Source organism: Garra rufa, chromosome 7 (assembly GCF_049309525.1).
Source record: "Garra rufa chromosome 7, GarRuf1.0, whole genome shotgun sequence".
NCBI lineage: Eukaryota > Metazoa > Chordata > Actinopteri > Cypriniformes > Cyprinidae > Garra > Garra rufa.
This window is the reverse complement of record NC_133367.1, coordinates 34,228,852-34,256,231: the sequence shown is the minus strand read 5'-3', so window position 1 is coordinate 34,256,231 and position 27,380 is coordinate 34,228,852. Positions and strand designations below refer to the sequence as shown.

The following is a 27,380-nucleotide window of genomic DNA, read 5'->3' as shown; positions in this document are numbered from 1 at the left end:
TTCTGTTGGTAAAAGATGAGGGATTTACTTTACTCTTTAAAGTTTACTTCCTGAAAGGATGATGATGTAATTTTGTCAGTATTATATTAATAAAAGGTAGTTATGATGGTAACACCGTTGAAAGTTTTATAGCTCAGTCAGACATTACTTGCTTTGTGCTAAACATCATGATACTCTGAGATTCTTAGTAGGAGAATTTAATACTGCCATTATAGAAATTTCTTTTTACTGTTTCAGTTCATTGTAACAGGGTTGACATTCTACGCTTGTCATCTATTGGTAAAACATGAGGTCTTTACTTGACTTTGCTGATTTTACTTCCTGAGAGAATTGCCATAATAGACAATTCTTTTTTAGTAATCACTTACTGGTTTAAATCATGGTAACAGGGATGACATTCTACTCCTCTACTGATTAAATGAGGGATTTACTTGACTTTGCGGAGTTTACTTCCTAAAAGGATGGTGATGCAATTTTGTCAGAATTATTTTGATAAAAGTTAGGATGGCAACAGGGTTGACAGTTTCATATTTCAGTTAGTCATTACATGCTTTGTGCTAACCACGATTACATTTTAGGGTTCTTAGTAGGAGAATTCAATACTGACATAATCAAAATATATTTATTTTTTGTAATCACTTACTATTTAAAATATGGTAACAGGATTGACCCCTATTGAAAACAGGAGACATTTACATCACATTAATTTGAGTTCACTTCCTGAAAGGATTATGTAAATTTGACAGAATTATGGTAATAAAAGAAAGTTAAGATGGTTATAAGTTTGACATTACTTTAGGTACTTTTAATAATAATTTTACCCCACTATTTGCATATTTTCACTCCTTGTTTTATTGTTGTATGCCCAATGCTCAAACCACTAATGCAACTTTAACTACACAGTGGGCATATTTTATTGAAAGGGACATATATTATTGTTTTTAGGTTTAAAAAGATAAACTACAAGGCTTTTCCAGAAAGCCAGGCTTTTAATTTAACTGAAGACATAATGTAATGCAAATATATTTATAATCTAAAGTGTTTTTTATAAACTGTTACTAAATCTTTTATTTACATTTTAGTCAGAGGACAATGCCTATTCTTATGCATTGCAGTTATTCAAGAAGAATACCTAAGAGTTAGGATTGTGTGCCATTAAAATGTTTTCCAATCAGACATCCATCACTATTAAAATATGATCAATGGAAAGGGATTTCAGCCAATCGTCAGGCAGTTTAAACCTGACACAGGCCCATAAAACAGTCTACTTTACAGGGAAACTTACATAGCAATCTCTTCTCAGCTAGAGTCTTTATTTATAACTCTTTTTAACTCATTCATCATGACGAAGATTACAGTCAGATCAGTTTCCATTGGTGCTGCTGCCATGCTGTTGGCTCACAGTTCCTTACAACCTTGTTAAAACTAGACGTCTTCATCCAGACCAGAGTAAAGTTAGCGACTCTGTCCCCAGGCACGAATAGGAGAAAGAGTGAATTTGGTTTAAATGGATTTGGAATAGAATAGCTATTTGTCTCGCCAGTGAAATCAAAGTATGATTCATTTCTTTTTGATACCGCTTATTATTCATTCCGTACTCCTGTTTGTCCTCCCAAAGATATATAAGATTCAGTCCTTGCATGAAGCTGGGAAAGAGGATGAAGTGAAAGTACGAAGAATCTGCATGGCATTTTTTAATTGTAGTTCAAATTAAGATGCTACTCAGGGCCAACAGGTTTGGGCCTTAAAATTTATTTGCAATTCTGATCAGCTAACATTTCCTGTAAGTTAAAGAGACACTGATTTAAATCTTTATTATAAAGAATAAGTCAGGAAACAGGGTTGATATAATTCGTATAAAAACTGGATTGCCTTTTCTTTTTCTGCTTGTCCTGCCTAAATAATTTCACTGCTGGGATGTCACAGTTTTGAGGATTATTTTTGTAATGGAAGAAAAAAAAAATGCAGTAACAGGGTGGAATTCAAAAGACATTTTGGTGAATTAGCTAATCTGTATGAGTTCATACAATCTCATTCATACGCTTTTATGCAATCTGTTTGAACAGTTGACAGTTGATGTGTTTAAAAGTAGCTACTTTCCATATTAGGCTAGTTTTATCAAACATATCTAATAGGTTTCACATTCACACACAAAAAACATGGTATTTGGGTACCAAAGCGTACCCTATTTGTGGAAGTACAGTGGGGGATACGGCAACCTCTCTGGCATGTCCTGACAGAGCCTCTTAGGAATCCAAGGCCGTCTGAGTCAGGCAGGAATCTCATATCAAAGTCACAGAGTGGAAAAACAGTTTTACTCACACACTGTAAAACACATGGTGACATGGAAGGGAGGTGTGGACCCAAGGCCCATCAGACGGAAAGAGGGGGAAAGAGCTTTGTCTGTCTGGTACAAATCACAAGAGCTCACCTATGCATGCACTCGTGGATTTAGTCTTAAAAAAAGTGCATAGTCTCACCATTCCTCATACTTTGTTTTCTGATATAAGCATTTCTTAGGACAAGGTGGATGCAAAACAATACATATTAATTAACAGGCTTATTATAGATAATAAAAACCACAAAAAAAAAGTTGTGAAGGCAACATTTCTCATTTTAGTTTAACTTGATGTTTTAAAATAACTAAAATTGACATAAAATGTATTAAACTATATAGAAATATATATATATATATATATATATATATATATATATATATATATATATATATATATAAACAAAAATGACTAAAAATGCATAACAGAATTACTGAAATGAATGGACAGTATAATGGAAATATATCATTTAAATACTGATACAAAATAATAATAAATTGTATTAAGTGATCTCAATGATACTAAAATAACACTGTTTATGAATCCCAATAGCTTTACATTATCCAGTGTGGCTATAAACTAGTCTAAGTTTAAATTATTACAGTAAAACTGACATTTGCATTTGTCATTATATTTTAAAAGCTTAAAAAAAATTATCATATGATATTGAAATGGTTTATGACTGTGTGAAAATCCCACTTATATGTGGCATTTTCATATTTTAAGATTAAAAGTACATAGAAATCCTGACAATTTTTTTTTATTTATATACTTTTTTAAAAACATGCCTAACTTTGCAATGTCTAAAAAATCATTTAATGAATGCTCAAATAATACCCGAGCAGTTAGTTGTTTTGCCATTTACCAAAGTTTTGAATGCTCATACACTAGTCAAAAGTTTTTGAACAGTAAGATTTTTTGTTTTTAAGGAAGTCTCTTCTGCTCACCAAGCCTTTATTTGATCCAAAGTACAGCAAAAACAGTAACATTTTAAAATATATTTACTATTTAAAACAACTTTTTTCGATTTGATTATATTTTTAAGGGTAATTTAATCCTGTGATTTTAAATCTGAATATTTAGCGTCATTACTCCAGTCACATGATCCGTCAGAAATCATTCTAATATTCTGATTTGCTGCTCAAAAAATATTTATTATTATTAGTAGTAGTATTATTTTGAAAACAGAGTAGAATTCAAATTTCTGTGATGAATAGAAAGTTCAGAAGAACAGCATTTATTTGAAATAGAAATCTTTTGCGACATTTAAACGTCTTTATCATCAATTTTGATCAATTTAAAGCATCCTTGCTGAATAATAGTATTAATTTCTATAAATTCTTTCTTTGACTTTAATAAATTAAATTTTAAAATATATTCAAATAGAAAACAGTTATTTTAAATAGTACAAATATTTCACATTACTGCTTTTGCTGTATTTTGGATCAAATAAATGCAGCCTTGGTGAGCAGAAGAAACTTCTTTAAAAAGCATTAAAAATCCTACTGTTCAAAAACTTTTGACTGGTAGTGTATGTCTAAATAATGTAATGAAATACCTCACATTTAATTAAATTTTAAGGAAATGTGTCATACAACTGAATAGTGTATTAGTATTTGTTTGAGTAAAGGTATACAGAAGTTTTCAAGAAAAATGTTTTAATGTGACTTTTGTATACCCAAAAAAATTTATTAAAAATAAATGAAAAAAATCATAAAATCAAGGTAATTTATTATAGAAGCTCATTCTTTTACAATGTATTTCTGATCAAAAATTATAAAAATGTCATGCTTTTATTAATTTTATAAATCATATTAGCAAAATCTGCACTTAAAACAGATTTCCTCATATGCGCCTAGTGGCTTACAGACAAGTTCCCAAGCCAATTTTTGTAAACATAGAATTTATAGAATAAAATGTGTGTATCTGCTCAGGACAGGTGAGAAGTGTTTGTTCGGGGTCATTTCTCAGGGGTGTTTAAGGTATGGATGACCTTACCTTACCACTGTGTTGCATTCCGTCTCCAGCGGGTCTCCCGTCCGGCCCATATAGGGCTCGTCTGCTCCGGGCAGGAATGCGAGAGCAGCGTTCCAGTGTTAGGAAGCATTCTGTGGGAATTAGTGGGGAATCTCAAGCTCGCCAGGCGAGGGCTGTTTATGCTGTAAATCTGACCAGCGCACTAGAAGCTCCTGCCTCCTCCATCACTCACCACTCATCCACTCACACCTTTCTCAACATCCCTCCATCACACTGGACCAGCATTTACCTTTGTGTGTTTACAGTGCTTATATTCACCATTGCGCCATTACAAATGAGTTCAACGCAAGCTCCAAATGGTTTTTGGTTTGTCAAAATGGTATTTATAGTGACCTCTCATGTATGTTTTCCATGCCTAGACTGGAAAAAGCCTCAGGTGTCCAAGTTTTTCAGTCCACCTGGCTACACATTCACAGAAGACAAACTGCAGAGATGTTCCACTATCCCTCACCGGCGGGAAAATGCCCACCTGCGAGTGAAATCCCAACTGGCAAACATGGCATGGTTATTCCGAGTGAATGCGAGCCAACAGAAGACAGCATGTTACTTACACCTCACGACTGACTCACACAGGAGTTTTCCATCTTAGAGGGTTTCCCCGTTGTACAGGTATCTTATTTGTGTAATGATATTTAATTATAGAAGTTGTTGTAAACTTATAAACACATTTGAAGTTACCTGTCAGGCGTATTTATGAACGTCGCCGTGTGTCCTCCGTTCAATAGTCGGCGCTGTTGACGCGCACGCAAACAGCTTTAGCGTAACGTGAGGTGACGAGGAAGCGAAGACGTTGTTTACGCTGATGGTTTGGTCAGTATTTTAAGGCACTGAATTACTTTATTTACTTCATAACGTCCACATGTTTTGTATAATTATGAGCGTAAATAACACAGAGTGTGCGCAGTTGTTTTGTTTTGGCCCTATTCGGCTGGTTTTGGCTATTTTTAGACACATATCGAATATGAGTTGATCATAACTTGTATAAACCTAATGAGAACTAACGTTACGGTTAATTTTCTTCTATTAAAACTTCAAAACGTTTTATTTTTGTACCGTTTACTTAGCTTGTAACTTACTGCTGTGTTATTATTATGTTATTTTGATATTCATCATAGTATTGTTCAGAGTGATTGCCATAATTTTTATGTCATAGCACCATGTCCATAAAACATTGTATTACTATAGTATTTTTTTTGGTAAGGATTTGATACATCCTACGTGTAATAATTTTTCTCTGTCATGTATTTTTCCTGCAGTTGACACTTATTCTGTGGAGCTGATCTTAAACCAGCAAGATGGTATGAATTTTTATTTTATTAGCAGTATTTTTATATTATGTACACCACCAGTCAAAAGTTTTTGAACAGTAGGTTTTGTAATGTTTTTTTTAAAAAAGTCTTCTTTGCTCATCAAGCCTGCATTTATTTGGTCCAAAATACAGCAAAGGCAGTACAATTTGTAAATGTTTGTACTATTTAAAACAACTGTTTTGTAAGTTAATATATTTTATCATGTAATTTATTCCTGTGATTTCAAAACTGAATTTTCAGCCTTCAGAAATCATTCTGATAAACTCATTTGTTAATATCATTTATTATTATTGTCAATATTCAAAACAGTCAAATAGATTTTTTCAGGATTCTTTGATGAATAGAAAGATCCAAAGATCAAAATTTATCTGAAATAAAAACCTGTAACATTATACTCTATACTATTCAAAAGCTTGCAGTCAGTAGAATTTTTTTATTTATTTTTTTATAGAAATTAATACTTTTATTTACCAAGGTTGCTTTAAATTGATCAAAAGTGAAGACATTTATAATGTTATAAAATGTTTCCATTTTAGATAAATGCTCTTCTTCATAACTTTATATTCATTAAAGAAACCTAAAAATAATAATAATATGAACAATAATAATACAAATATTAATAATACGTGTTTTTTGAGCAGCAAATCAGAATATTAAAATGATTGCTGAAGGACATGTGACTAGAGTAATGATGCTAAAAATTCAGCTTTGAAATCACAGGAATATATTACATTTTAAAATATATTCAAGTAGAAACCAGTTATTTTAAATAGCAAAAATTTTTTAAAATTCTACTGTTTTTCCTGTACTTTGGATCAAATAAATGCAGGCTTGGTGAGGGGAAAGAGACTTCTTTAAAGACATTAAAAATCCTAGTGTTCAAATACTTTTGGCTGTGACACTATATATATATATATATGTGACCCTGGACTACAAAATCAGTCATAAGGTTAAATTTTACAAAACTGAGATGTATACATCATATGAAAGCTCAATAAATAAGCTTTCTATTGATATATGGTTTGTTATGATAGGACAATATTTGGCCGAGATACATCTATTTGAAAATCTGGAATCTGAGGGTGCAAAAAAATCAAAATACTGAAAAAAATCACCTTTAAAGTTGTCCAAATTAAGTTCTTAACAATGCATATTACTAATCAAAAATTACATTTTGATATATTTATAGTAGGAATTCCACAAAAAACTTCATGGAACATGATCTTTACTTAATTTCCTAATGATTTTTGGCATAAAAGAAAAATCAATAATTTTGACCCATACAATGTATTTTTGGCTATTGCTACAAACATACCCCAGCGACTTAAGACTGGTTTTGTGGTCCAGGGTCACATATATATATATATAGAAGTTTTTCATCAGATATTTGTATTTTACTTTATTTCAAATTTGTTTCAGTTACTGAAAAAAAAGTTCATGTCAATGCTTCTCTGTTTTAGGGTGAACGAAAAGGAGTGAACAAGTACTACCCTCCGGATTTCGATCCAGCCAAGGTGAACACAACAAATACAGTTTTCTCAGTTCTGTCTTGCAAGACCATGTTATATCATGTACAGTAGTCAACATTTGAAGTGGATCAAAACCTGTCATCATTGTTGTCCTAAAACCAAAACAATACCATTCTTGTCTTAGGACAACTTTGATTAATTTTTGATCCACATCAAATGTTGACTACTGTATATTAAAAGGATTCTTCCTAAAATCACATCCTCTCCCAACAGCATGGCTCCATCAATGGCTACTGGAAAACTCACCCGCTACGGGAGCGGGCCAGGAAACTCTCTCAGGGCATCCTCATCATCCGGTAATACACAATCATTTACTGTGTTTTGAATTCTGTCACTGTTTTTTGATTTCCATGCGCTGACAGTCTGTGTTTTGTGTTTTCAGATTTGAGATGCCGTATAATATTTGGTGTGATGGCTGTAAGAATCATATTGGCATGGGTATGTGCATAATACTGTGGTATTCATCCTATTTCTGCAGTATATAGCATATAGCGTTTGTATAATTAATTATTCTGGCTTTACAGGGGTCCGATACAACGCAGAGAAGTCGAAAGTGGGCACTTACTACACAACTCCTATATACAGGTGATGTAGCACCCTTATATCCTACACTTCAGTTTCATTATCAGTTCAAATATTGCGAGGCTGCGTATCTCAACCTGTAGGTTTGTGTTTCACAGGTTTAGGATGAAGTGCCATCTGTGTGTGAACTACATAGAGATGCAGACAGACCCAGCCACCTGTGATTATGTCATTGTGAGTGGAGCGCAAAGGAAGGAAGAACGATGGGACATGGCTGAGAACGAGCAGATACTCACAACTGGTGCGACTCATGTTTTGTAATATCATTGTATAATAATGGGCCTTTTCAAAAAATTCTATCTATTTATCTGTCTGTCTGTCTATCTGTCTATTTGTCTGTCCATCTATCTGTTTTTCTGTCCATTTATCCAGCTGTCTGTCCATATATCTGTCCATCCAACATAAATCTATCTCCACCTGTCTCTTTATATATCTGACGTCCGTCCATCAAATATCTTTCTGTCTGTTCATCCATCCAACTGTCTGTCCGTCTGTCCATCAATCTGTCTATCTGTCTATTTTTATAGCTATCCATGTGTCTGTCTATCTATCTGTCTGTCTATTTATCTGTCGTCTGTCTGTCCATCAGTCAGTCTATCTGTCGCCTGTCTATCCATACATCTGTCAGTCTGTTTATCCGTCCTTCCATCAGTCTATCTGTCTGTCTATATATCTGTTCATCCATTCATAAATCTATCTATCCATCTGTCTATCTAACTGTCGTCTGTCTATATATTTTATCCGTCCGTCTATCCATATGTCCTATCTGTCTGTCTGTCTGTCTGTCTGACTGTCTATCTATCTATCTAGCTATCTGTCCGTTTGTCTGTCTGTCTGTCTGTCTATATCTGTCTGTCTGTCTTTCTATCCATTCAGCCATCAACCTTTCTATATATCTGTCCGTCTATTTATATATCTGTCTGTCTGACTGTCTATCTATATGTTGTCTGTTTATCTATCTGTCTATCCATGGTCTGAACGTCTGTCTGTCTGTCCATTCTTCCATCTGTTAGTCCATCCGTCTGTCCAGTTGTCTGTCTGTCTATCTATCTGTCTGTCTATATATCTTTCCATTTGTCTACAAATCTATCCATCTGTCTCTATATTTTTGACAATACGTCCATCAATCTTTCTATCTTCTTTCTAATCTATATATATATATATCTATTCATCTGTCCATCAGTCTGTCTATCTTTCATCTTTCCTTTTAACCGTCTGTTTGCCTACCTATCTGTCCATCCATCCTTCTATCCTATCTGTCTGTCTCTCTATCCATCAGCCTGTTTGTCCATCATCAAAAAACTTCTGTCCTCAGTATTCATTTTGATATTTTTAATATTCTTCAAAATGTTTTAATATTATAAAATGAAGAAAACAACTATTCAGTTAATTGTTGTTAATCAGTGATAGTTAAATTAAGGCTCAATATCCTGCCTATTTGTCTACAGAGCATAGTGAGAAAGAGAAGCTGGAGACGGACGCCATGTATAAATTAGATCATGGAGGAAAGGATAAAGAAAAGCTACGTGCCGCCATCCCGTCTCTCAATGAGCTTCAAGAGCAACAGTCCGGATGGAAGGATGACTTTCAGCTTAACAGCGCCCTCCGCAGGAAGTTCAGGGTGTGTTACATGTTGCCCATTGCAGCAGATTTGCACCCATTATAAAAGGTTGGCGGTTTAATCTCTTTGTGGTTTGCATGTACAGACTGAGAAGAAAGTGATTGCTGAGGAGGAGGAGAAAGACAACGCAGTGCGAATGAGGACTGGTCTGTCTATCCCTTTGCTACCGGAAAAAGAAGAAGATAAGAAACTGGCATCACTGCTCACCTTTCAGAGTCCAGACTGTAAGTTTGACATATAATATCATATCATATTTATTTATTTATCTACATCTTTTATTGCATAGAATTGAGAATCTGAATAAATCTTTTTTTTTTTTCTTCCAGCGTATGACGACAGACAGCAGACGAAAAGGCTACAGATATCGTCTCGTTCCTGGTTCGGTGGCCCATCTGCAACAGCAGGGGGAGCTGCTGGGAGCCTCTTGCAAAAGTTAGGCCAGCAGGGTCGAGGAGCAGCTGTGGCTAAAGCACTCAGCTCTACGACACCCAATTCACACATCCTGGTACGCAGGAAGTCCGAAAGCAGCAAAACTGAAAGCCCCAATGTTATGACCTCCAGCTCATCTCCTGACACCAAACCAGCAGCTGTGGACACCAACCCCATGGAGTCACATTCTCCTCTGACAATTAACGTGCATTCAAGCACAGACACAAACACTCAAAACTGCACTACAGAGACGCATAAAGGAAGCCCATCAGAGAAGGACAAAAGCTTTGACTTGTGTGCTGGAAAGTCTCTGGTTGCAGATTATAGTGATTCTGACTCGGGCAGTGAGGTCTGATTTGGACTAGAAGTTGAAATAATAACATAGCTGTGATTCCTACATGTATCATCTTATGGCGAACAATTAGTCATTATTTACCAAAAAATAAACTCTTCCATATTGAAGAGTGTGTAAGGGTTTTCTTTTTCAACTTGCAAGCAATGAGCATTGAACTTGTTGATTTACTCACTGCAAACACAGTAATAAACCCTGGGACAAAAGGCAGCAATAAAGTTAAAGAGCAGGTCATATGGTTTTTAAAAGTATCCTTATTGTGTTGGAGTGCTGCAAAAAATGCTTTTCTTACCTAGATTTTTTGTCTTGTTTCGTGCCAAAATATCTAAAAAATCTCAAATCAAAAAGGATTTTCTAGATAGGTAAAAATTATTGTCTTGTTTTCAGAAAAGTTGAAACAAGCAAAATAATCTAGTTTTCTGCTTGAAATAAGATTATTTTGCTCACCCCATTGGCAGATTATATAGCTTGTTTCAGTTTTAATCATTTTAATTTTGACTTCTTTTTTTTCCAGAAAAACAGAAAACCGGTTTAAAGGAGTAGTTCAGTTTCAGAACAAAAATTTATAGATAATGTACTCACCCCCTTGTCATCCAAGATGTTCATGTCTTTCTTTCTTCAGTCGTAAGGAAATTATGTTTTTTGAGGAAAACATTTCAGGATTTCTCTCCATATAATGGACTTCTATGGTGCCCCTGAGTTTGAACTTCCAAAATGCAGCTTCAAAGGGCTCTAAATGATCCCAGACGAGGAAAGAAGGGTCTTATCTAGCAAAACGATGGGTTATTTTCTAAAAAAAAATTACAATTTAAATACTTTTTAACCTCAAATGCTCATCTTGTCTAGCTCTGCGTGCACTCAATGTATTCTGATTCAAGACAGTTAGGGTAGGTCGAAAAACTCCCATCTCATTTAAAGACCCTTCTTTCTCAGTTGGGATCATTTAGAACCCTTTTGAAGCTGCATTTAAACTACATTTTGGAAGTTCAAACTCGGGGGCACTATAGAAGTCCTTTATATGGAGAGAAATCCTGAAATGTTTTCCTCAAAAAACACCATTTCTTTACGACTGAAGAAAGAAAGACATGAACATCTTGGATGACAAAGGAGTAAGTACATTATCTGTAAATTTTTGTTCTGAAAGTGAACTACTCCTTTAAATGCATCTAAGGTCAGAAAACATTACAATTTACTCAGAATATACATTTAATATTAGAGTCATTTGTCTTTTAATTTTGTAGAGTTTCAAGTATAGACGACAACATTGTTGCGGCAATGCGCAAACAGCACAGAAACACCTTGCTATCGGGACAGTGAGTTTTTCCACTCAACCTTTCTTGAGAAAATATAAAAATTACTTTTAATATTATAGACAATAGTTTAAGTAAGAGATCATTCAAACGCTGAAAGGATGAAATCGTTTGAATTTCGTCAGATGGCCATCTCTTTGTGCTTAGAATAAAGCAAACATTACACAAGAGTTTCTCAAAAGTTTTGAGATGATGGTATTGTGAGTTAGTGGGAGGGATATTTGAGGTATTTCAGCCCTCCTGCTGTAACTGTTGTCTCTGACTTGTTGTGAGAGTTGAGTCCAGCAGGACGATGCTCTCTTCACTGCTGTTATGGACGGCATTGCTCTGTCACGTCTCCGATGTCTGGACTTCCTCTCAAAGACAGTGTGTTTAATGTTTTATTAATAACATTTAATAATGTACGATAATTGTACTTTTTTTCTCAACATTTATTTATATGTTTATCTTGTTAAATGAACAGCAAGCGGACAGTTTGGACAGGATCTAATACGCGAATAGTGTAAGTATATCTTTTTTTGTGTCGTGTAAAATTGAGAATTTTGTGAATGTAGAAATAGTGGTTCATATTTGGTTTATCTGTAACTGAGTGTGTTATCTGTGTTTACAGCGAACCGGTCACTGACCGATCTCCAACGTGAGTACACAACTGTCCTCTGTCCTAAGCCCTTAAATTTACTTAACACAATGCACAGAGAACAGGAATTTCCACAAGAGTCTATGTTTATTTGTTTAATGACTCATACTGTATTATGACTCAAATTTAATGGAGTAACTGTCAGGTATAAGTGTTTAAGGCTATCAATAAATCATTTGATATAATGTTTTCAAACATTAAGGCTTAAATGCATTACATGATTATTATAAAAATATTGACTATATATATATATATATACAGTTGAAGTCAAAAGTTTACATACATCTTTCAAATCTGCAAAATGTTAATTATTTGACCAAAATAAGAGGGGTCAGACAAAATGCATGTTATTTTTATTTAATACTAACCTGAATAATATATGTCACATAAAACACGTTTACATATAGTCCACAAGAGAAAATAATTGTTTAATTTATAAAAATGACCCCGTTCAAAAGTTTACATCCACTTGATTCTTAATACTGTGTTGTTACCTGAATGATCCACGGCTGTATTTTTTGTGTGTGTGTTTTTTTGTTTTGTTTGTTTGTTTGTTTAGTGATAGTTGTCCTGAACAGTTAAACAGCCTGCTGTTCTTCAGAAAAATCCTTTAGGTCCCACAAATTCTTTGGTTTTTCAGCATTTTTGTGTATTTGAACCCTTTCCAACAATGACTGTATGATTTTGAGATCCATCTTTTCACACTGAGGACAACTGAGGGACTCATATGCAACTATTACAGAAGGTTCAAACGCTCACTGATGTTTTAGAAGGAAAAACAATGCATTAAGAGCCAGGGGTGAAAACTTTTGATCAGAATGAGGATGTGTGCATTGTTCTTATTTTGCCTAGTAAATATAATTTTTTTTTTATTTAGTACTGCCCTCCAGAAGCTACAGAAGATACTTACATGTTCCCCAAAAGACAAAATAAGTCAAATTTACCCTGATATTCAAATTGCTTCTGAGGCATCAGTGAGCGTTTGAGCCTTCTGTAATAGTTGCATATGAGTCCCTCAGTTGTCCTCAGTTTGAAAAGATGGACCTCAAAATCATACACTCATTGTTGGAAAGGGTTCAAATACAGAAAAATGCTGAAAACCCAAAGAATTTGTGGGACCTGAAGGATTTTGGTAAAATAATTAACATTTTGCGGATTCTGCAAGGTGTATGTAAACTTTAAACTTCAGCTGTATGTAGACACACACAAACTAAAATATTCTAAAAGAAAAAACTGAGAATAATTAATAATTATTATTGAATTTTAGGCTGTCCATAATTCCTTTTAATTTTCTAAGAATTTGTGTGTTATTGGATATGTATGTTCCGGTGTAGGTTTTCCATTTTAGCTCCAGCAAAGATAAGACCTGGAACAAAACAGAACATCTTGCTGGAGGGTCACAAACTGTACCAGCCATTAAAAGTCTCCTTTGCGATCTATGAATACCCCGTCTCCCAAGCGGTCTTAATGACGGGCTCTGTTATCCTCAATTCAGACAACAAATACAGTGCCCTTACAACCATCGAGGTGAATTTATCTATGAATGTATTTGTTCCAGTTAAGAGTAAACTTGGTTACATTTGTTTAAATGTTGCATGCTGAACTTAAACAAAATGTTGAAATGAATTTTTTTTTAATTTTTTTATTAAGATTAATCCAAATGTGCTGCAACCAGATGGAAAGAAGAAATATGTGAAGATAACTGCTCGGTTTAGCAAATACCATAATGCAGTAAGAATATTACCAGTGTCATTCCGCTCTGGACACATCTTCATTCAGACTGATAAACCGGTTTATAACCCTGGAGACACAGGTCAGCTCTCACATACATGAGCAATTGCCATACTGCTCATTTAGTATCAACATTGTTCATTTTTTTACTGATCACTGTCATTTTTCAGTGCGCTACAGGGCTTTTGTGTCTGACGCTGAATTCCTTGCTGCTGAGAGGATCATTTCTCTGGAGATTCAGGTAAATGTCACTGGCATTGACATAAACTCATTACAGTATTTGCACGAAAATATTGGTAACACCTTAGTATAGGGACCAATTCTCACTATTAACTTGTAGCTTGTTAGCATGCCTATTATTAACACATTGAGTGTATATTAGTACTTATAAAGCACATATTCTGCACAACCATTATTTACATCCATAATCCTATCTAATATCTAAATTTAACACTTACCTAACTATTAATAACCAGCAATTTAGGAGTTTACTGAGGCAAAAGTCATAGTTAATGGTTTGTTAACAGCAAAAATTGGACCTTAAAATAAAGTGTGACCACACATTCTGGGACTATGCTTTATGGTACAAATTGTTCCATGTTTCAGAATCCAGACGGTATTGCAGTACATGGTATTTCCAGAGCCAAAGCAATCGATGGGATACTCTCTAACACCTACCCTCTCTCACATATAGTCAAGTATGCACACAAAACAGATATTATATACTATAAAATAATAATGAGTTGGCAAAAATAGATTTACCTGATGCTTTAAATACTGTAAATGGCTGCTGAGTAAGCATCTTTTTGATTTTCTAGAGAGGGCAAGTGGAAAGTTGTTGCAAAGTTTGATCAAGGAAAAGAGAACATTTTCAGTCGAGGGTTTGAGGTCAAGAAATACCGTAAGTCCTTCATGTTACCTTAAGATTCTGCCTTGATGTTTCTCTGTTGGTGGGTTAACAGCATTTATTCTTTCTCCCAAGTGCTCCCTGCATTCAACCTCACTTTGAGTCCAAAGACATCACACCTCAGACTAGATGCAGAAAAACTGGAAGTAGAAATAACAGCTAGGTGTGTAAATTAAACCTGTTCTGAATGATCTCAAAGAATCTGGACGTTTAAGTAACACGGAATTTATGGACCTTTTACATTTTTCTATTTTCTTTCTTTCCTTTTAAAGAAATAATACTTTTATTCATGAAGGATTGATTCAGTAAATCCAAAGAGACAGTAAAGACGTTTGTAATGTTAGAAGATTTCTGTTTTTTGTTCTTTTAAATTTCCTATTTATCAAAGAATCCTGAAAGAATTTGGTTTTCACAAAAATATTAAGTTGCATAACTGCTTGTAACATTGGTAATATTAGTAAATGTTAATCAGCAAATCAGCATATTTGAGTGATTTCTGAAGGGTCATGTGACATTGAAACTGGAATAATGATGCTGAAGATTCTACTTTGCAATACTGAAATAAATTACATTTTATAATATATGTAAATAGAAAACAGTTTTATTAAACAGTATTAATATGTCACAATATTCCAGTTTTAACTCTATTTTCAGTAAATTACTTTTTGAATGCTAGAGTATTGAATTCTTACACTTGTGTCCCAAAAATGACCAAATATTTTGAAGTCACTGTATGCATTTCTTCCAGGTATCTTTATGGTCAACCAGTGAAAGGTGTTGCATATGTGATGTTTGGTATTGAAATTAACGGTGGAAAGAAGAGACTCACATCTATGAAGCAATTAAATGATGTAAGTGGTTAAACAAGAAAAAAAACTTTAAATACCTTAAATCAGCTTTATAGAAGGAGTCTCTTGTTAATCCATGTCTTGTTTTCCAGCTGAATGGAGGAAGTGTTAGTTTGACAATGGAGGAGATAAAGAAGGCCTATCCTGACATAAACAGCCTACTGGGGTCTTCTGTGTACGTCAAAGCGTCAGTAATGACCAGCTCAGGTGGGAAAACCATTAAAAAAACAACTAAAAAACACTCACAATCCAATAGCAGCTGCATAGCAAACCCTTTGCAACTAGTTCACTCCTTAGCATCATTATTGTGAGGTTTTGTTTGAAAAAAAACCCTTTTTACTTTCTTCTCCTCAGGCAGCGACCTTGTGGAAGCAGAGAAATCCGGCATTAAAATAGTAAGGTCACCCTACATGCTCTCCATCAAGGACACACCAAAGTATTTCAAACCTGGCCGGCCATTAGGCATGACGGTAATTTTAATTTTTTTTTTTTTAATTTTCAAGTCATTCATTAAAAATATGACTTGACAGCTGTTTACAGAAAAGTTCAAGTTAAAGTTGCTACATATTTAGGAGTAGCTTATCAGTGGTGACTATGTCAAGGTGATGTGCGTATGGCAGAAATGTAATCAAACAGACAGTGAACACTATTTACAGCAATAAGTGCTGCGATCAAATTTATAGCAAAGTTTAGCAGTTTTGTATGTTGGTTCAGGGTTTGCATCATCTGAGGTACTCTGAGGGGTAATCTCAGACCTTTGTAAGGTCTGGATCCAGGCTGAAGATTCAGCAATTCCTAGTTACCATGGGATGCCAATCCCTTGGCAGAAACAGAGAAGCAAATAGAGAAACAATTACTGTTCCAACCAAGTTGAGTATCATCAACATAACAATGGAAACTAATCCTGTATTTTCTAATCATATTTCCAAGGGGCAACATTTAAATTGAAAATAGCAGAGGGCCTAAGACAGATCCTTGTGGCACTCCATACTTTACTGGCGCTAATTGAGATAATCCCCCGATTAAAAAGACAAAGTGATAGTGATTGGACAAGTAGGATCTAAACCATCTTAAAGCCTGCCCTTGAATACCCGTATAGTTTTGTAATCGATCTGTGAGTATGTCACAATCTATAGTGTCGAATGCACCAACAAGATCAAGTAAAACCAGCAAATCAGATGCTGCCCTGGTCTGATGCAATAAGCAAGTCATTTGTAATTTTAACTGCACTCTTAAAAATCAAGGTTCCAAAAGGCTGTTTTTTGCAGTGGTGCCATAGAAGAGCAATTTTTGGTTCGCCAAAGAACCTTTCAGTGAACAGTTCCTAAAAGAGGCATTTTGAAGAACATTTTAAAAATCTGAAGAACCTTTTTCGACTGTAAAGAACCTTTTCTGCATTTGAAAGGTTCCATGGATGTTCAAGGTTCTTCATAGAACCACTGATGCCAGGAAAGAACCTTTATTTTTAAGAGTGTTTCTGTGCTGTGATGGGCCCTGAAACCTGACTGAAATTCTTCATAAATATATATATTTTTACAGGAATAAGCATAATTGAGTAGACACAACTTTTTCTAAATTTTAGACATAAACGGAAGATTTGAAATAGGTCTGTAATTTGTCAGTTCCCCAGGATCTAGTTGTGATTTCTTAATAAGAGGCTTAATAAACGCTAGCTTGAAGGAGTTTGTAAACCTGTTTCCACCACTGAATAAAAAATAAAAAGGTTATTGCGACTTATCTCACAATTCTGTCTTTTTTGTAAATGAAGTCACAATTGTGTGATATAAATTTGCAATTGTGAATTAAGTCAGAATTTTACAATATAATCACGCATTTGCGAGTTATAAAGTCAGAATTCCAAGAAATAAACTAACAATTCTGAGAAAATAATTCAGAATTGTGTAATATAAACAATTGCGTGTTATTAAGTCAGAATCGCGAGATACAAATTTGCAATTGCAAGAAAAAATGTCAGAATTGACAGTAAAAAGTTTATATCTCGCAATTCTTACTTTAATTCTTCCAATTTGAAGTTTCCCAGATAGCACACATACGTCTCCAAGATGTCTGTTAAAGATCAGTTGATCTGGAAATCTGTGTTTTATATACATTCTAACCTTGATAGCACATGTACATCTCGGAGATGTCTATTTGACGTCTGCATTTACATCTTCAAGACATGTGCAAGACGTAGTTTGCTCATCTGCAATACGTCTAATGAACGTTTCCTATCAGATGTCAATTAGACGTCTTGAGATGTTTATAAATTAGAATGTATGTAAAACACAATTCTGACTTTATAACTTGTAATCGTGCATTTATATCTCACAGTTTCTGAGAAAAAAAAAGTGTGAATTGCAAGATGTAATCAAGGAAACAAGCTTCCATATTTTGGGGTGTGACCTAAAGATAACAATGAGCTAATGATTCTTCTGCTGCAGGTAACAACTCTCAGTAATTTAGAAGGTACAGGATCTAATAAACATGTTGTTGGTTTAGATGCAGTGATAAGTTTAATTAGCTCTTCCTGTCTTATAGTTGCAAAGCACTTTAGTTTTTCTTTGGGTGCGATGAATGAAGCTGATTTACAAAATGCTGTTAATTCTACATTTGTTATTGTATTTTTGATGTTATCTATTTCTATCAGTGAAGAAATGCATAAAGTAATTACTACTAAACTGTGAAGGAATATTTAGTTCAGGTGACATCTGATTTTTTAGTTATCTAGCCACTATGCTAAATAAAAACCATGAGTTTACGGATATGCTCGGCCCTGGCAGCTTTTACTTTACCCAGATAGAACACGTCTGCAAGATGTCTGTTAAAATCTGTTGATCTGGAAAGCATCTTCTGTGTACAAAACTCTGGCAGACGTCTGTAAGATTTCAGTTTTACATACATTCTAATTCATAAACATCTTAAAAACATCTAATAGACGTCTATTTGACATCTGATAGGAAATGTCCAATAGACGTATTGCAGATGAGCAAACTACATCTTGCAGATGTCTTGCAGATGTAAATGCAGATGTCAAATAGACATAGATGTAGAGTGTGCTATCAGGGTACTGATTTTCCACGCAATTCTAAAAATGTCCAAGTTAGTGAGACAAATCAGGCAGGTTATCTGCGAATCTATCTTTGGTGGTGGAAACAATTAGAGTATACAGTAAATGAAAACACAGTTTTCATTTTTGGGCAAACTATCCAGCAAATAATCTAATCCAATGACATGATTGAATTGTTGATATTAATGTTAGCATTATTCTATTAGCAAATATGTTTTGCTTTTTAGGTTACTGTGAGTGACCACGACGGATCTCCAGCCCATAATATTCCTGTTAAAATCAGCTTTCTTGAAAGCCCAATCACGGTACACAGCGGCACCTTCCAAGCCTACATCAACATGCCAAATGCCAAGACCAGCTCACAGATACTGAAAGTAAGTCACTCACAGAAACATATATAGAAACAATACACAATTGTGTTATAACTGTCAGCTGAATAGGTTTATACTTATACAGGTGGAGACAGCAGATCCATCACTGAAACCAGAGCAGCAGGCCGTTCAAGAGATGCGTGTGGAGCCATATGCCGCCTTTAATGGCTACTGGAACTACCTGCACATCTCAGTGGGCAGCAGTCGAGTGGTGGTGGGCGACACACTCAACGTCAAAGCTCACATCAAATTTACCCCACCAGGTTGGAAAAAAATTGTGGAAAAGCTGACGTATGCTGTGAGTTTGTGACTGGAGAAGTTTTGCCATGAGAATGACTGGAAGCTTGTATTAATCACACTTATGATTGTTTCTGTAGGTGTTAAATAAGGGAAACATAATCCATGCTGGTAGAATAAGTGTCCAAGACATGGACGTCATAAATATTCCTCTGCTGGTTACCTCAGAAATGCTGCCTGCGTTTCGTGTTGTGGCCTACTACATTGTGCCATGGCAGCAAAAGGCAGAAGTGGTGGCAGACTCTGTGTTTGTGGATGTGGAGGACCGTTGTGTTGGTTCGGTGAGTTCATGTGATGTCCATGACCAAATATTAACAGTAAAGAGGCACATTCTAGCACTTTATGGTACATGGGGTCTGAAAACTGAAAAATATTAGACCACTTTTTCGAATATCACCACAAGGATTACTCTTATCAAAATAAAAAAAAAGTTTAATGCCATGAGTATTGCTTGTATTTATGTATTTAATTTTACTGTGTTTGTGATTGCATTAGCTTAGTGTAGGTCCAGTGGAGGAAGAAAAACTCAATTCATACACACCAGGCAGTAGCATTACATTTGAAGTGAAAGGAGACCCGGGGGCGAAGGTCAGCCTGGTTGCTGTGGATAATTCCATCTTTCTGTTAAGTAAAAACCGACTGACACAGAAGAAGGTAAGTGATGTTGTTTTCATGGTACTCTCCTGAAACTTCTCCAGAGCCTCACTGATACTTATCTCTTTGATTCAGGTGTGGGAGGTGGTGGGTCAGAGTGATATGGGCTGCACCTCAGGAGGAGGCAGGAATAATATGGGAGTTTTCAGTGATGCAGGACTGATGTTTCATTCCAGCACAGGAGGATACACGGACTACAAAAAAGGTCCTTTACATGCATACACAGCATTATCATTTAATATATTTCTTCTAAAATAAATTCCATAATGAGGATAGCAGCAACACAAAATGGCATGAAATCGTTTTAAATTGAATTCCAAAATTACAAATATCAAAAAAAAGTCAGTTAATACATAGACTGGCTATTCAGCCTTTTAAAATTTTTGCCAATAGTCAACAACAGAATTTGTTGTTGGTTAAGGTTAATGCATTGTTACAGCAGTGATACCAAACATCATTGGGATTACATTGAGATGCTTGATGCTGATCTACATTCCAGTCACCGTACTTGATTTCTAGTTGATCTTCATTGTGATTATGACTGTAAACTTGCAGTCAGTTTAGTTTAACTAGTTTAACAAGACTTTCCTTACATCTGTCACAAATACACCACAAAAATGTTGATTTATACACTTTTAAACATAGAAGTTTCAAGTAATGCCATGGAAAAACTATTTTTGGTTCCCCAAAGAACATTTTAATGAATAGATCCATGGAATGCCTTCTAATGGAAATATTCTGTGGAGGTTAAAGGTTCTTCATGGAACTACCAATGCCAGTAGAGAACCTTTAATTCTAAGAGTGCATTTTCTTTGCTTTGTTTGGAATAGATTGTTCTAGTAGTTCTAGAAGAAGACGTTCTGCTGCCAAACTGCAGCTCAGAGAGCAACTTGGTGAGTCTGTGTCATTATTACATAAGAAATCCTTAAGTTCCCTGCTGAAAAAAACAGCATATGCTGGTTAGGTATGTTTTGGTGCTGGGATGCTGGTTTTAGCTGGTTTATGCTGGTCCTTTGCTGGTTCATGCTGGTCCCTTGCTGGTTTATGCTGGTCCTTTGCTGGTCCTTTGCTTGTTTATGCTGGTCCTTTGCTGGTTAATGCTGGTCATGCAAAGGATTATGCAAAGGACCAGCATAAACCAGCTAAGGACCAGCATAAACCAGCTAAGGACCAGCATAAACCAGCTAAGGACCAGCAAAGGACCAGCATTAACCAGCAAAGGACCAGCATAAACCAGCAAAGTACCAGCATAAACCAGCTAAAACCAGCATCCCAGCACCAAAACATACCTAACCAGCATATGCTGTTTTTTTCAGCAGGGTTACAGTTTGTTAGAAAAGAGGAGATATGAAGTGTTCACAAAAGTGCTAGAAAAAGTAAAGCTAATGTGCTAGGTTGTCCTAAACATGTTCTTTTCTCTCAGAGAAGGTATATTCAGATGAATTTCTGCAGAGATGTTGTGTGGATGGCATGAGGGAGATTCCCATGCCATATTCCTGCTACCGTCGCTCGCTCTACATCACAGAGGACTGGAGCTGCGTTTTGGCTTTCCTCCGCTGTTGTGCAGAGTACAGAGGGGAAGAGCTTGGTGTCGTTACCAGACCTCCAACAGCCACCCCACCACCAACCACCAGCCCTCCACCCACCACCACCAAGCTAATTTCTTACCCACGTTATGTTAATCACTATCCTTCGAAAACTCTTGTGGTAGAACCTCCGATCCGTTTCATACCTGAGAAGGCAGTACGTGAAGACAGTCATGCTGAAAAGATGGAAGAAGAAGAAGAGGATGTGGAAGAGTTTGATGAAGATGATTTAGCTGACTTAGAGGACATTTACGTGCGCAGCAGGTTCTTCGAGTCGTGGCTGTGGACTGACATCAGGCTACCCAATGTTCCCAAGTCTGATGGGTAAGAGTTTGGCCTTCAACTAAGTATAGACGTCTCACTTTTCATTGATGGAAGTGTCCCTTCATGCTTTTATTCCAGGTTGGCTGTATTTCCAGTGAACACCATTCTTCCTGACAGCATCACTCAGTGGGGGTTTCTAGCCATCAGTGCTTCACCTCAGACAGGTAAACAAACATCTCTGACCGTTTTTCTGACAGAGCTTTTTTGTCGCAGAATCAACACACCTTTTCTAGTTCAGCCAAACAATAAAGCACATTTGCAATAACTGATATGCCATTTTAAAAATTTCTGTCACAATGATAAATAAACAATTACAATCAAAAGATATGAATTATAAATGTTTAATATTTAGCTTTTACTGTCACATATCAAGCATTACTGCATATGAATTACGAATTAATATAATATAATTTATTTAACTTTTATTGCTACATGTGAAATGAATTACATTTTTTTTATATTTTAATAATATTTATTTAGCCAATAATGCAAAATGTGAAGTATATCTCCATATGAATTACAAATATTTTATTATTAATTATCTTTTTTTTTTCTACATGTCAAGTATTTGCGCATATGGCGTATGATATTTTTATTATTATGCATGTTACAAATATTAAAAACAACATAGACCAAAAAAAGAAAGATTAAAGTAGTGCATTTGGCTGGATAATTTTAGTAGATTTAATTAGCTGTCTAAAACCTGAGAACTAGCACAAAATTAGGTATAAAAAAAACTTTTAAAGTCAATGTCCCTAAAAAAAAAAGATCATTTCTGTTTTTGTGCAGGTTTCTGTGTAGCTGAACCATATAACGTCCGGTCGTGGAAGCCGTTCTTCATAGATCTGCGGCTGCCTCACTCAGTGTCCAGAAATGAACATGTGGAAATCAAAGCTGTGGTGCACAACTACAGGAACTCAAAACTGGAGGTCAGGTTCACACTATCGCAAAACACTTCAGTTACTAACGTAACCTCTTTTCCCTGAGACAAGGGAATGAGTGTTCATGGGAAAATTCCTTTTTACTCAGTTAATGAAGCCTTATTTGTTCACGTTTGTGTAGCTGAACAAAGCAATGGTGCTTTAACCTGCCAGAAGGGGAGGAGCCAACTGATATATAAGTTGGCTCAAAGCGCCAGAATCTTTCGAAATGGAGCGACAGGCATTGATTCACGTACAGCCTTATAGCACGGCAACTTATACTACATTCGTTCCCTTTATCTCAGGGAACCGAGGTTACGTTAGTACCTGGAGCATTCCCTATAGAACGGTCTCTTCCATTGTGCTGCTTTGACGTTTAAAGGAAACTTAACTAATAGTGGTGTGCTATAACGAAGCAGAAAGGAGGAGGCCATTCCTTTGGTGGAGTGGGCCCTTACACCTATAGGACACTAAAAGCCTGCTTAGGTGTATGACAAGGCTATAGCATCCATTATTCAGCGAGATTTCTACTTCGTGACCGGCAGCCCTTTAGAGCAGCCTCTAAAGAATACGAAGAGCTGCTCTGTGTGTCTGAACAGGCCAGAGTGCTCAACACACACTCAAAGCTGCCGAACTGGGCAGTGTGGATTCAGACCATTCTCACTGTTTACAACAGGGAGTTCTAGAAGGGTAATAACTTGAGCTCTGAACAGAGTTAAGTGCATTTTCTGCACATAGCCATGTCTTGGTTTGGGAACGACTTTACAGTCATTAGACCCAAACTCAAGACAGGAGTTCCACTTGCTTGAAGCTAAAGCCAAAAGGAGAGCGGCCTTAAGCGACATGGACCCTGAGGACTGTATACAAGTCCCAAATCGGCACAGTATGAATGTAGCCACGAAAGAATGAATTGACGCAATGGCTTCCACACAGACTTTGAGCATGCTCTTGTAGAAAGGTTAGCATGTGGGACACATCACAAAAGGATGGGTCCAGGATCTGTGCTGTACACAAGTCATTGAAGACTGACCATTTAAGGGTATAAAGGCCTCTTGTAGATCTAGCCTGTAAAATAGTATTTGTCACACTCACAGGGAGCTGCAAAGTCTCCCTTCGTGGGGCCAAACATGAAGGCTTCACAGCTCTTGCCAGGGATGCCAAATCATGCCCTTCTCTTGCGAAAGTAGGGTCCTTCCTCAGTGGTGTTGGCCAAGGGGCTGGCGATAGTAGCTGAATCAACTTGGGGAACCACATCTGATTCCTTCAGAGGAGGGCGACCAGAAGGACTGAGCATCCAACTTCCCTGGCCCATCTGATGACCTGAGAAAACAGATCAATTGGGGGCCAGGGCATCTCACTGCCTCAAGAAATAGACTTGGCAGTGAAAGTTGTAGATACATTGTCTCTGGACCCTTGGCTTAGTCTGACCAGCACATGAACTGTTCTGAATGAGAGGACTTTGCATCGAGCCAACCTGTGAAGGGAATGTGACCTGAGACCACCATGGTGATTGGTATAGGCTACCACTGTTATGTTGTCTCAATGGGGAAAGAGCTGCGTCTATGCACTTCATAAAAGTGCAAGGGGCCAGAGACAATCCGAATGGCATGACTGTGTACTGATAGGCCACTCCCTCAAATGTGAATTTTAAGAACGGTCTGTAATATTAATGTTATCTGGATGTGTTGTCCCATACTGAATTATAAATAATACCTCTGAAAAGAGGTGGCCTGCAAGGGAAGTAAAGCGAGTAACCTCGTTCTATTGTTTTTAGAACCCAGCTTGAAAACATCCGTTATAGCTTCCCAAGCCTGAAGAAAGATGACAAGCGGTTCTAGTTTTACGAATGGTAGTTCACCGCTAGGTCGGGGAACTGACATTCGTGGTAATGAGGAGATGAGAAATGCTGTTTTCAGTATGTGGGTCCGCTATCACAGAGGTATATTGCTTTGGTGCTGAACTAGAAGGATGAGCCCAGCTTGAATCATTGTGGAATGGAGGGATCGAGGTTTCTTCGAGGGATTTCCAGCCTCTGTGAGAATTGTCCCTCCTCTTTTCCTCTCTTCATGCAGATCAGGACAGCTTTGCTCTTTGGAAATGGGCAGTCTTGTGCTGCCTGGGTGCACTGCTGAAGCCAGGCTTAGGTTTTGGCCAGGGCTGAGATGGTGCCGATTTTGCAGGCTGCTGAGATGATAGTGTCTTCTGGTGACTTGAACCAGCCACAGCACTGGAGTGCTTCGGCAAGAAGTGACACAGAGTCTGCGCCTGCTGTGCTGCTTCCTCTGCTGTTTTTTTAAGGTGGTAAGCAGCAGACTGAGATTCTTCCTCTTCTTAAGCTTCTTGATTGCAGAGTCAGTGAAAAGATGATCTCATCACTAAAGGAGAAAAATTCAGATTAAATCACACTCTGAGCCGACTTCAGTCAGGCTTCAGTAGAAGTGTAAACAGGAGTTTATGCTTCAGTAGAAGTGTAAACAGGAGTTTCCCCATAAGTGTCAACGCGATACAACGGGAGAGACTGTTAAGTAGGGAACAATAACCACTTGCCCTCTTTAGTTTATTTGTGTCCTGACCTGAATGTGTCTGTTTGCAGGTCATGGTGATTCTGGATAAGACAGAGGATATGTGTAGTGTGGCATTTAGGGGACAGCACAAACAGCAGGTTTCGGTACCAGCCAGCTCCTCCAAGCTTATTTCATACACCATCATCCCCCTTAAAACAGGAGAGCTCCCTCTACAGGTCACCGCCGTCGCAGCTGCTTTCATGGGACAGGATGCTGTGAGGAAGAATCTGCACGTAGTAGTAAGTGGGTTCCTAAAACCTGTTCTCTCTCCGGCCTCAAATTGAAAATCATTATATTAGATATGTTGCTTGGTACATGTTGTGTGTTTTTTAAATTAAGTTGGTAACGTTGAGGCAATAACTGTGTGGTATATGATGATAAGTCTTTTGTGTTTTAGGTAGAAGGCATCCAGACAATTAAAGTGAGGAGCTTTGTGCTGAACCCCTCTGAGAAAGGAGACAGTGGTAAGGCTGTACAAAGAATCACATAATAAAACATTAAAATACAGCTCAATACTACAAATATAAATTGATAACCAACAACAATAAACAGATAAGTCCTTAGAGACCTTTTAAAACAAGCCAAAACTGGGATATATATATATATATATATATATATATATATATATATATATATATATATAAATAATATTTATTTATTTATTTATTTATTTTTGTTATTGATACACAAATAAAGGAATAAACTTTCCCTCATTGCAGGTGGTAGACAGCAGATAGAAGTGGAAAAGATGCAGTTGGATGCTATTGTGCCCAAATCTCTGCCGGAGACTTTTGTCAATGTCAGAGGTTTGATATTTTGTTAAGCTATATTCATAATATTATAGCAATTGAGGATTAACCCTCAGGTACATTGTGGATATTTCACTGTCAAATTAATATGTCAATGTCAAAAATTTCTTGTTTTTAAAAAAAAAAAAAAAATTTCTTTAGGTGATTTGCTGGCAGACAGCATTGATAACTCTATTAAGGAGGACTCTCTGGCAGCATTGATCCGGATGCCCGGTGGGTGTGTGGAGCAGAACCTGGCCAGAATCACGTTCCCCCTCATTGCCACCCATTACCTGGACCGCAGTAGAAACTGGGATGCTGTTGGAATAAATCGCAGAAAAGAGGCCATCAAATACATCCAGACAGGTGCAGTGAGACCCAAATAGTGATGAGCATCACCATTCCTTCATATTGTTATCCAATAAATTATTTAGCTTTTTATTTATTTGTTGTTGTTTTTTTACTTTTTTCATACTCAGGGTATGAAAATCAACTTAATTATCGAAAAAAGGATGACTCGTATTCTCCCTACACCAAAGAAGGCACCAGCACATGGTAGTAATGCCAACACAATACTGATTACAGCTTCACATAGAACATTTCCCTATAGAGTTAATGTGTTTTTATGTTTATGTCCATCTCAGGATCACTGCATACGTGGTGAAGGTTTTCTCCATGGCAAAATCGTTTATTAGCGTCAATGACAAGCATCTATGTGGCCCTCTGGTGTACATCCTCAAGAATAAACAGCGACTTGATGGATCCTTTCAGGAGGACAATCCTGTCTATGACACCAGTATGATGGTGAGAATTAATAACTGTGTTTGCAGTAGTTTTATAATAATCAATTTTAACATATGACGTATGTACGCTGTGTTGTCATACAGGGAGGCTTGCGTGGCTCTGAACCTAGAGTGTCTCTGACCGCATTTGTGCTCATTGCTTTGGCAGAGGCACAAAATGCTGTTACCTGCAAAGAGCCAGACCTTATTATACAGGTAACGTCACTAACTGCTAAAAAAAACTCTAAATTAAACAGTAGCTAAATTAGATAATCTGGACAATAGCTAAAATAATAATGAAAACATAAGCTGAATTAAATAAGTACTTCCAGGCCCACCAGAAAACTGAAATTTTTACATGTTCAATGGTGCTAATTGTGAATTGTTTCTACGTTCAC

At 36.4% G+C, this 27,380-nt stretch overlaps 1 protein-coding gene and 1 pseudogene across 1 annotated transcript; both read left to right on the top strand.

The window, feature by feature from the left end:
* Positions 1-5,132: 5,132 nt before the first annotated feature.
* Positions 5,133-10,306, top strand: yju2b (YJU2 splicing factor homolog B). The gene is made up of 10 exons (XM_073844080.1): positions 5,133-5,183; positions 5,630-5,671; positions 7,144-7,197; positions 7,426-7,508; positions 7,595-7,650; positions 7,737-7,797; positions 7,893-8,035; positions 9,243-9,415; positions 9,501-9,639; positions 9,742-10,306. Exons 2-10 carry the CDS (start codon positions 5,669-5,671, stop codon positions 10,197-10,199), a joined length of 1,170 nt encoding a protein of 389 aa, XP_073700181.1. The 5' UTR covers positions 5,133-5,183; positions 5,630-5,668; the 3' UTR covers positions 10,200-10,306.
* A 1,464-nt stretch (positions 10,307-11,770) lies between these two features.
* Positions 11,771-27,380, top strand: part of LOC141338509 (complement C3-like) — a 46,486-nt pseudogene continuing 30,876 nt past the window's right edge.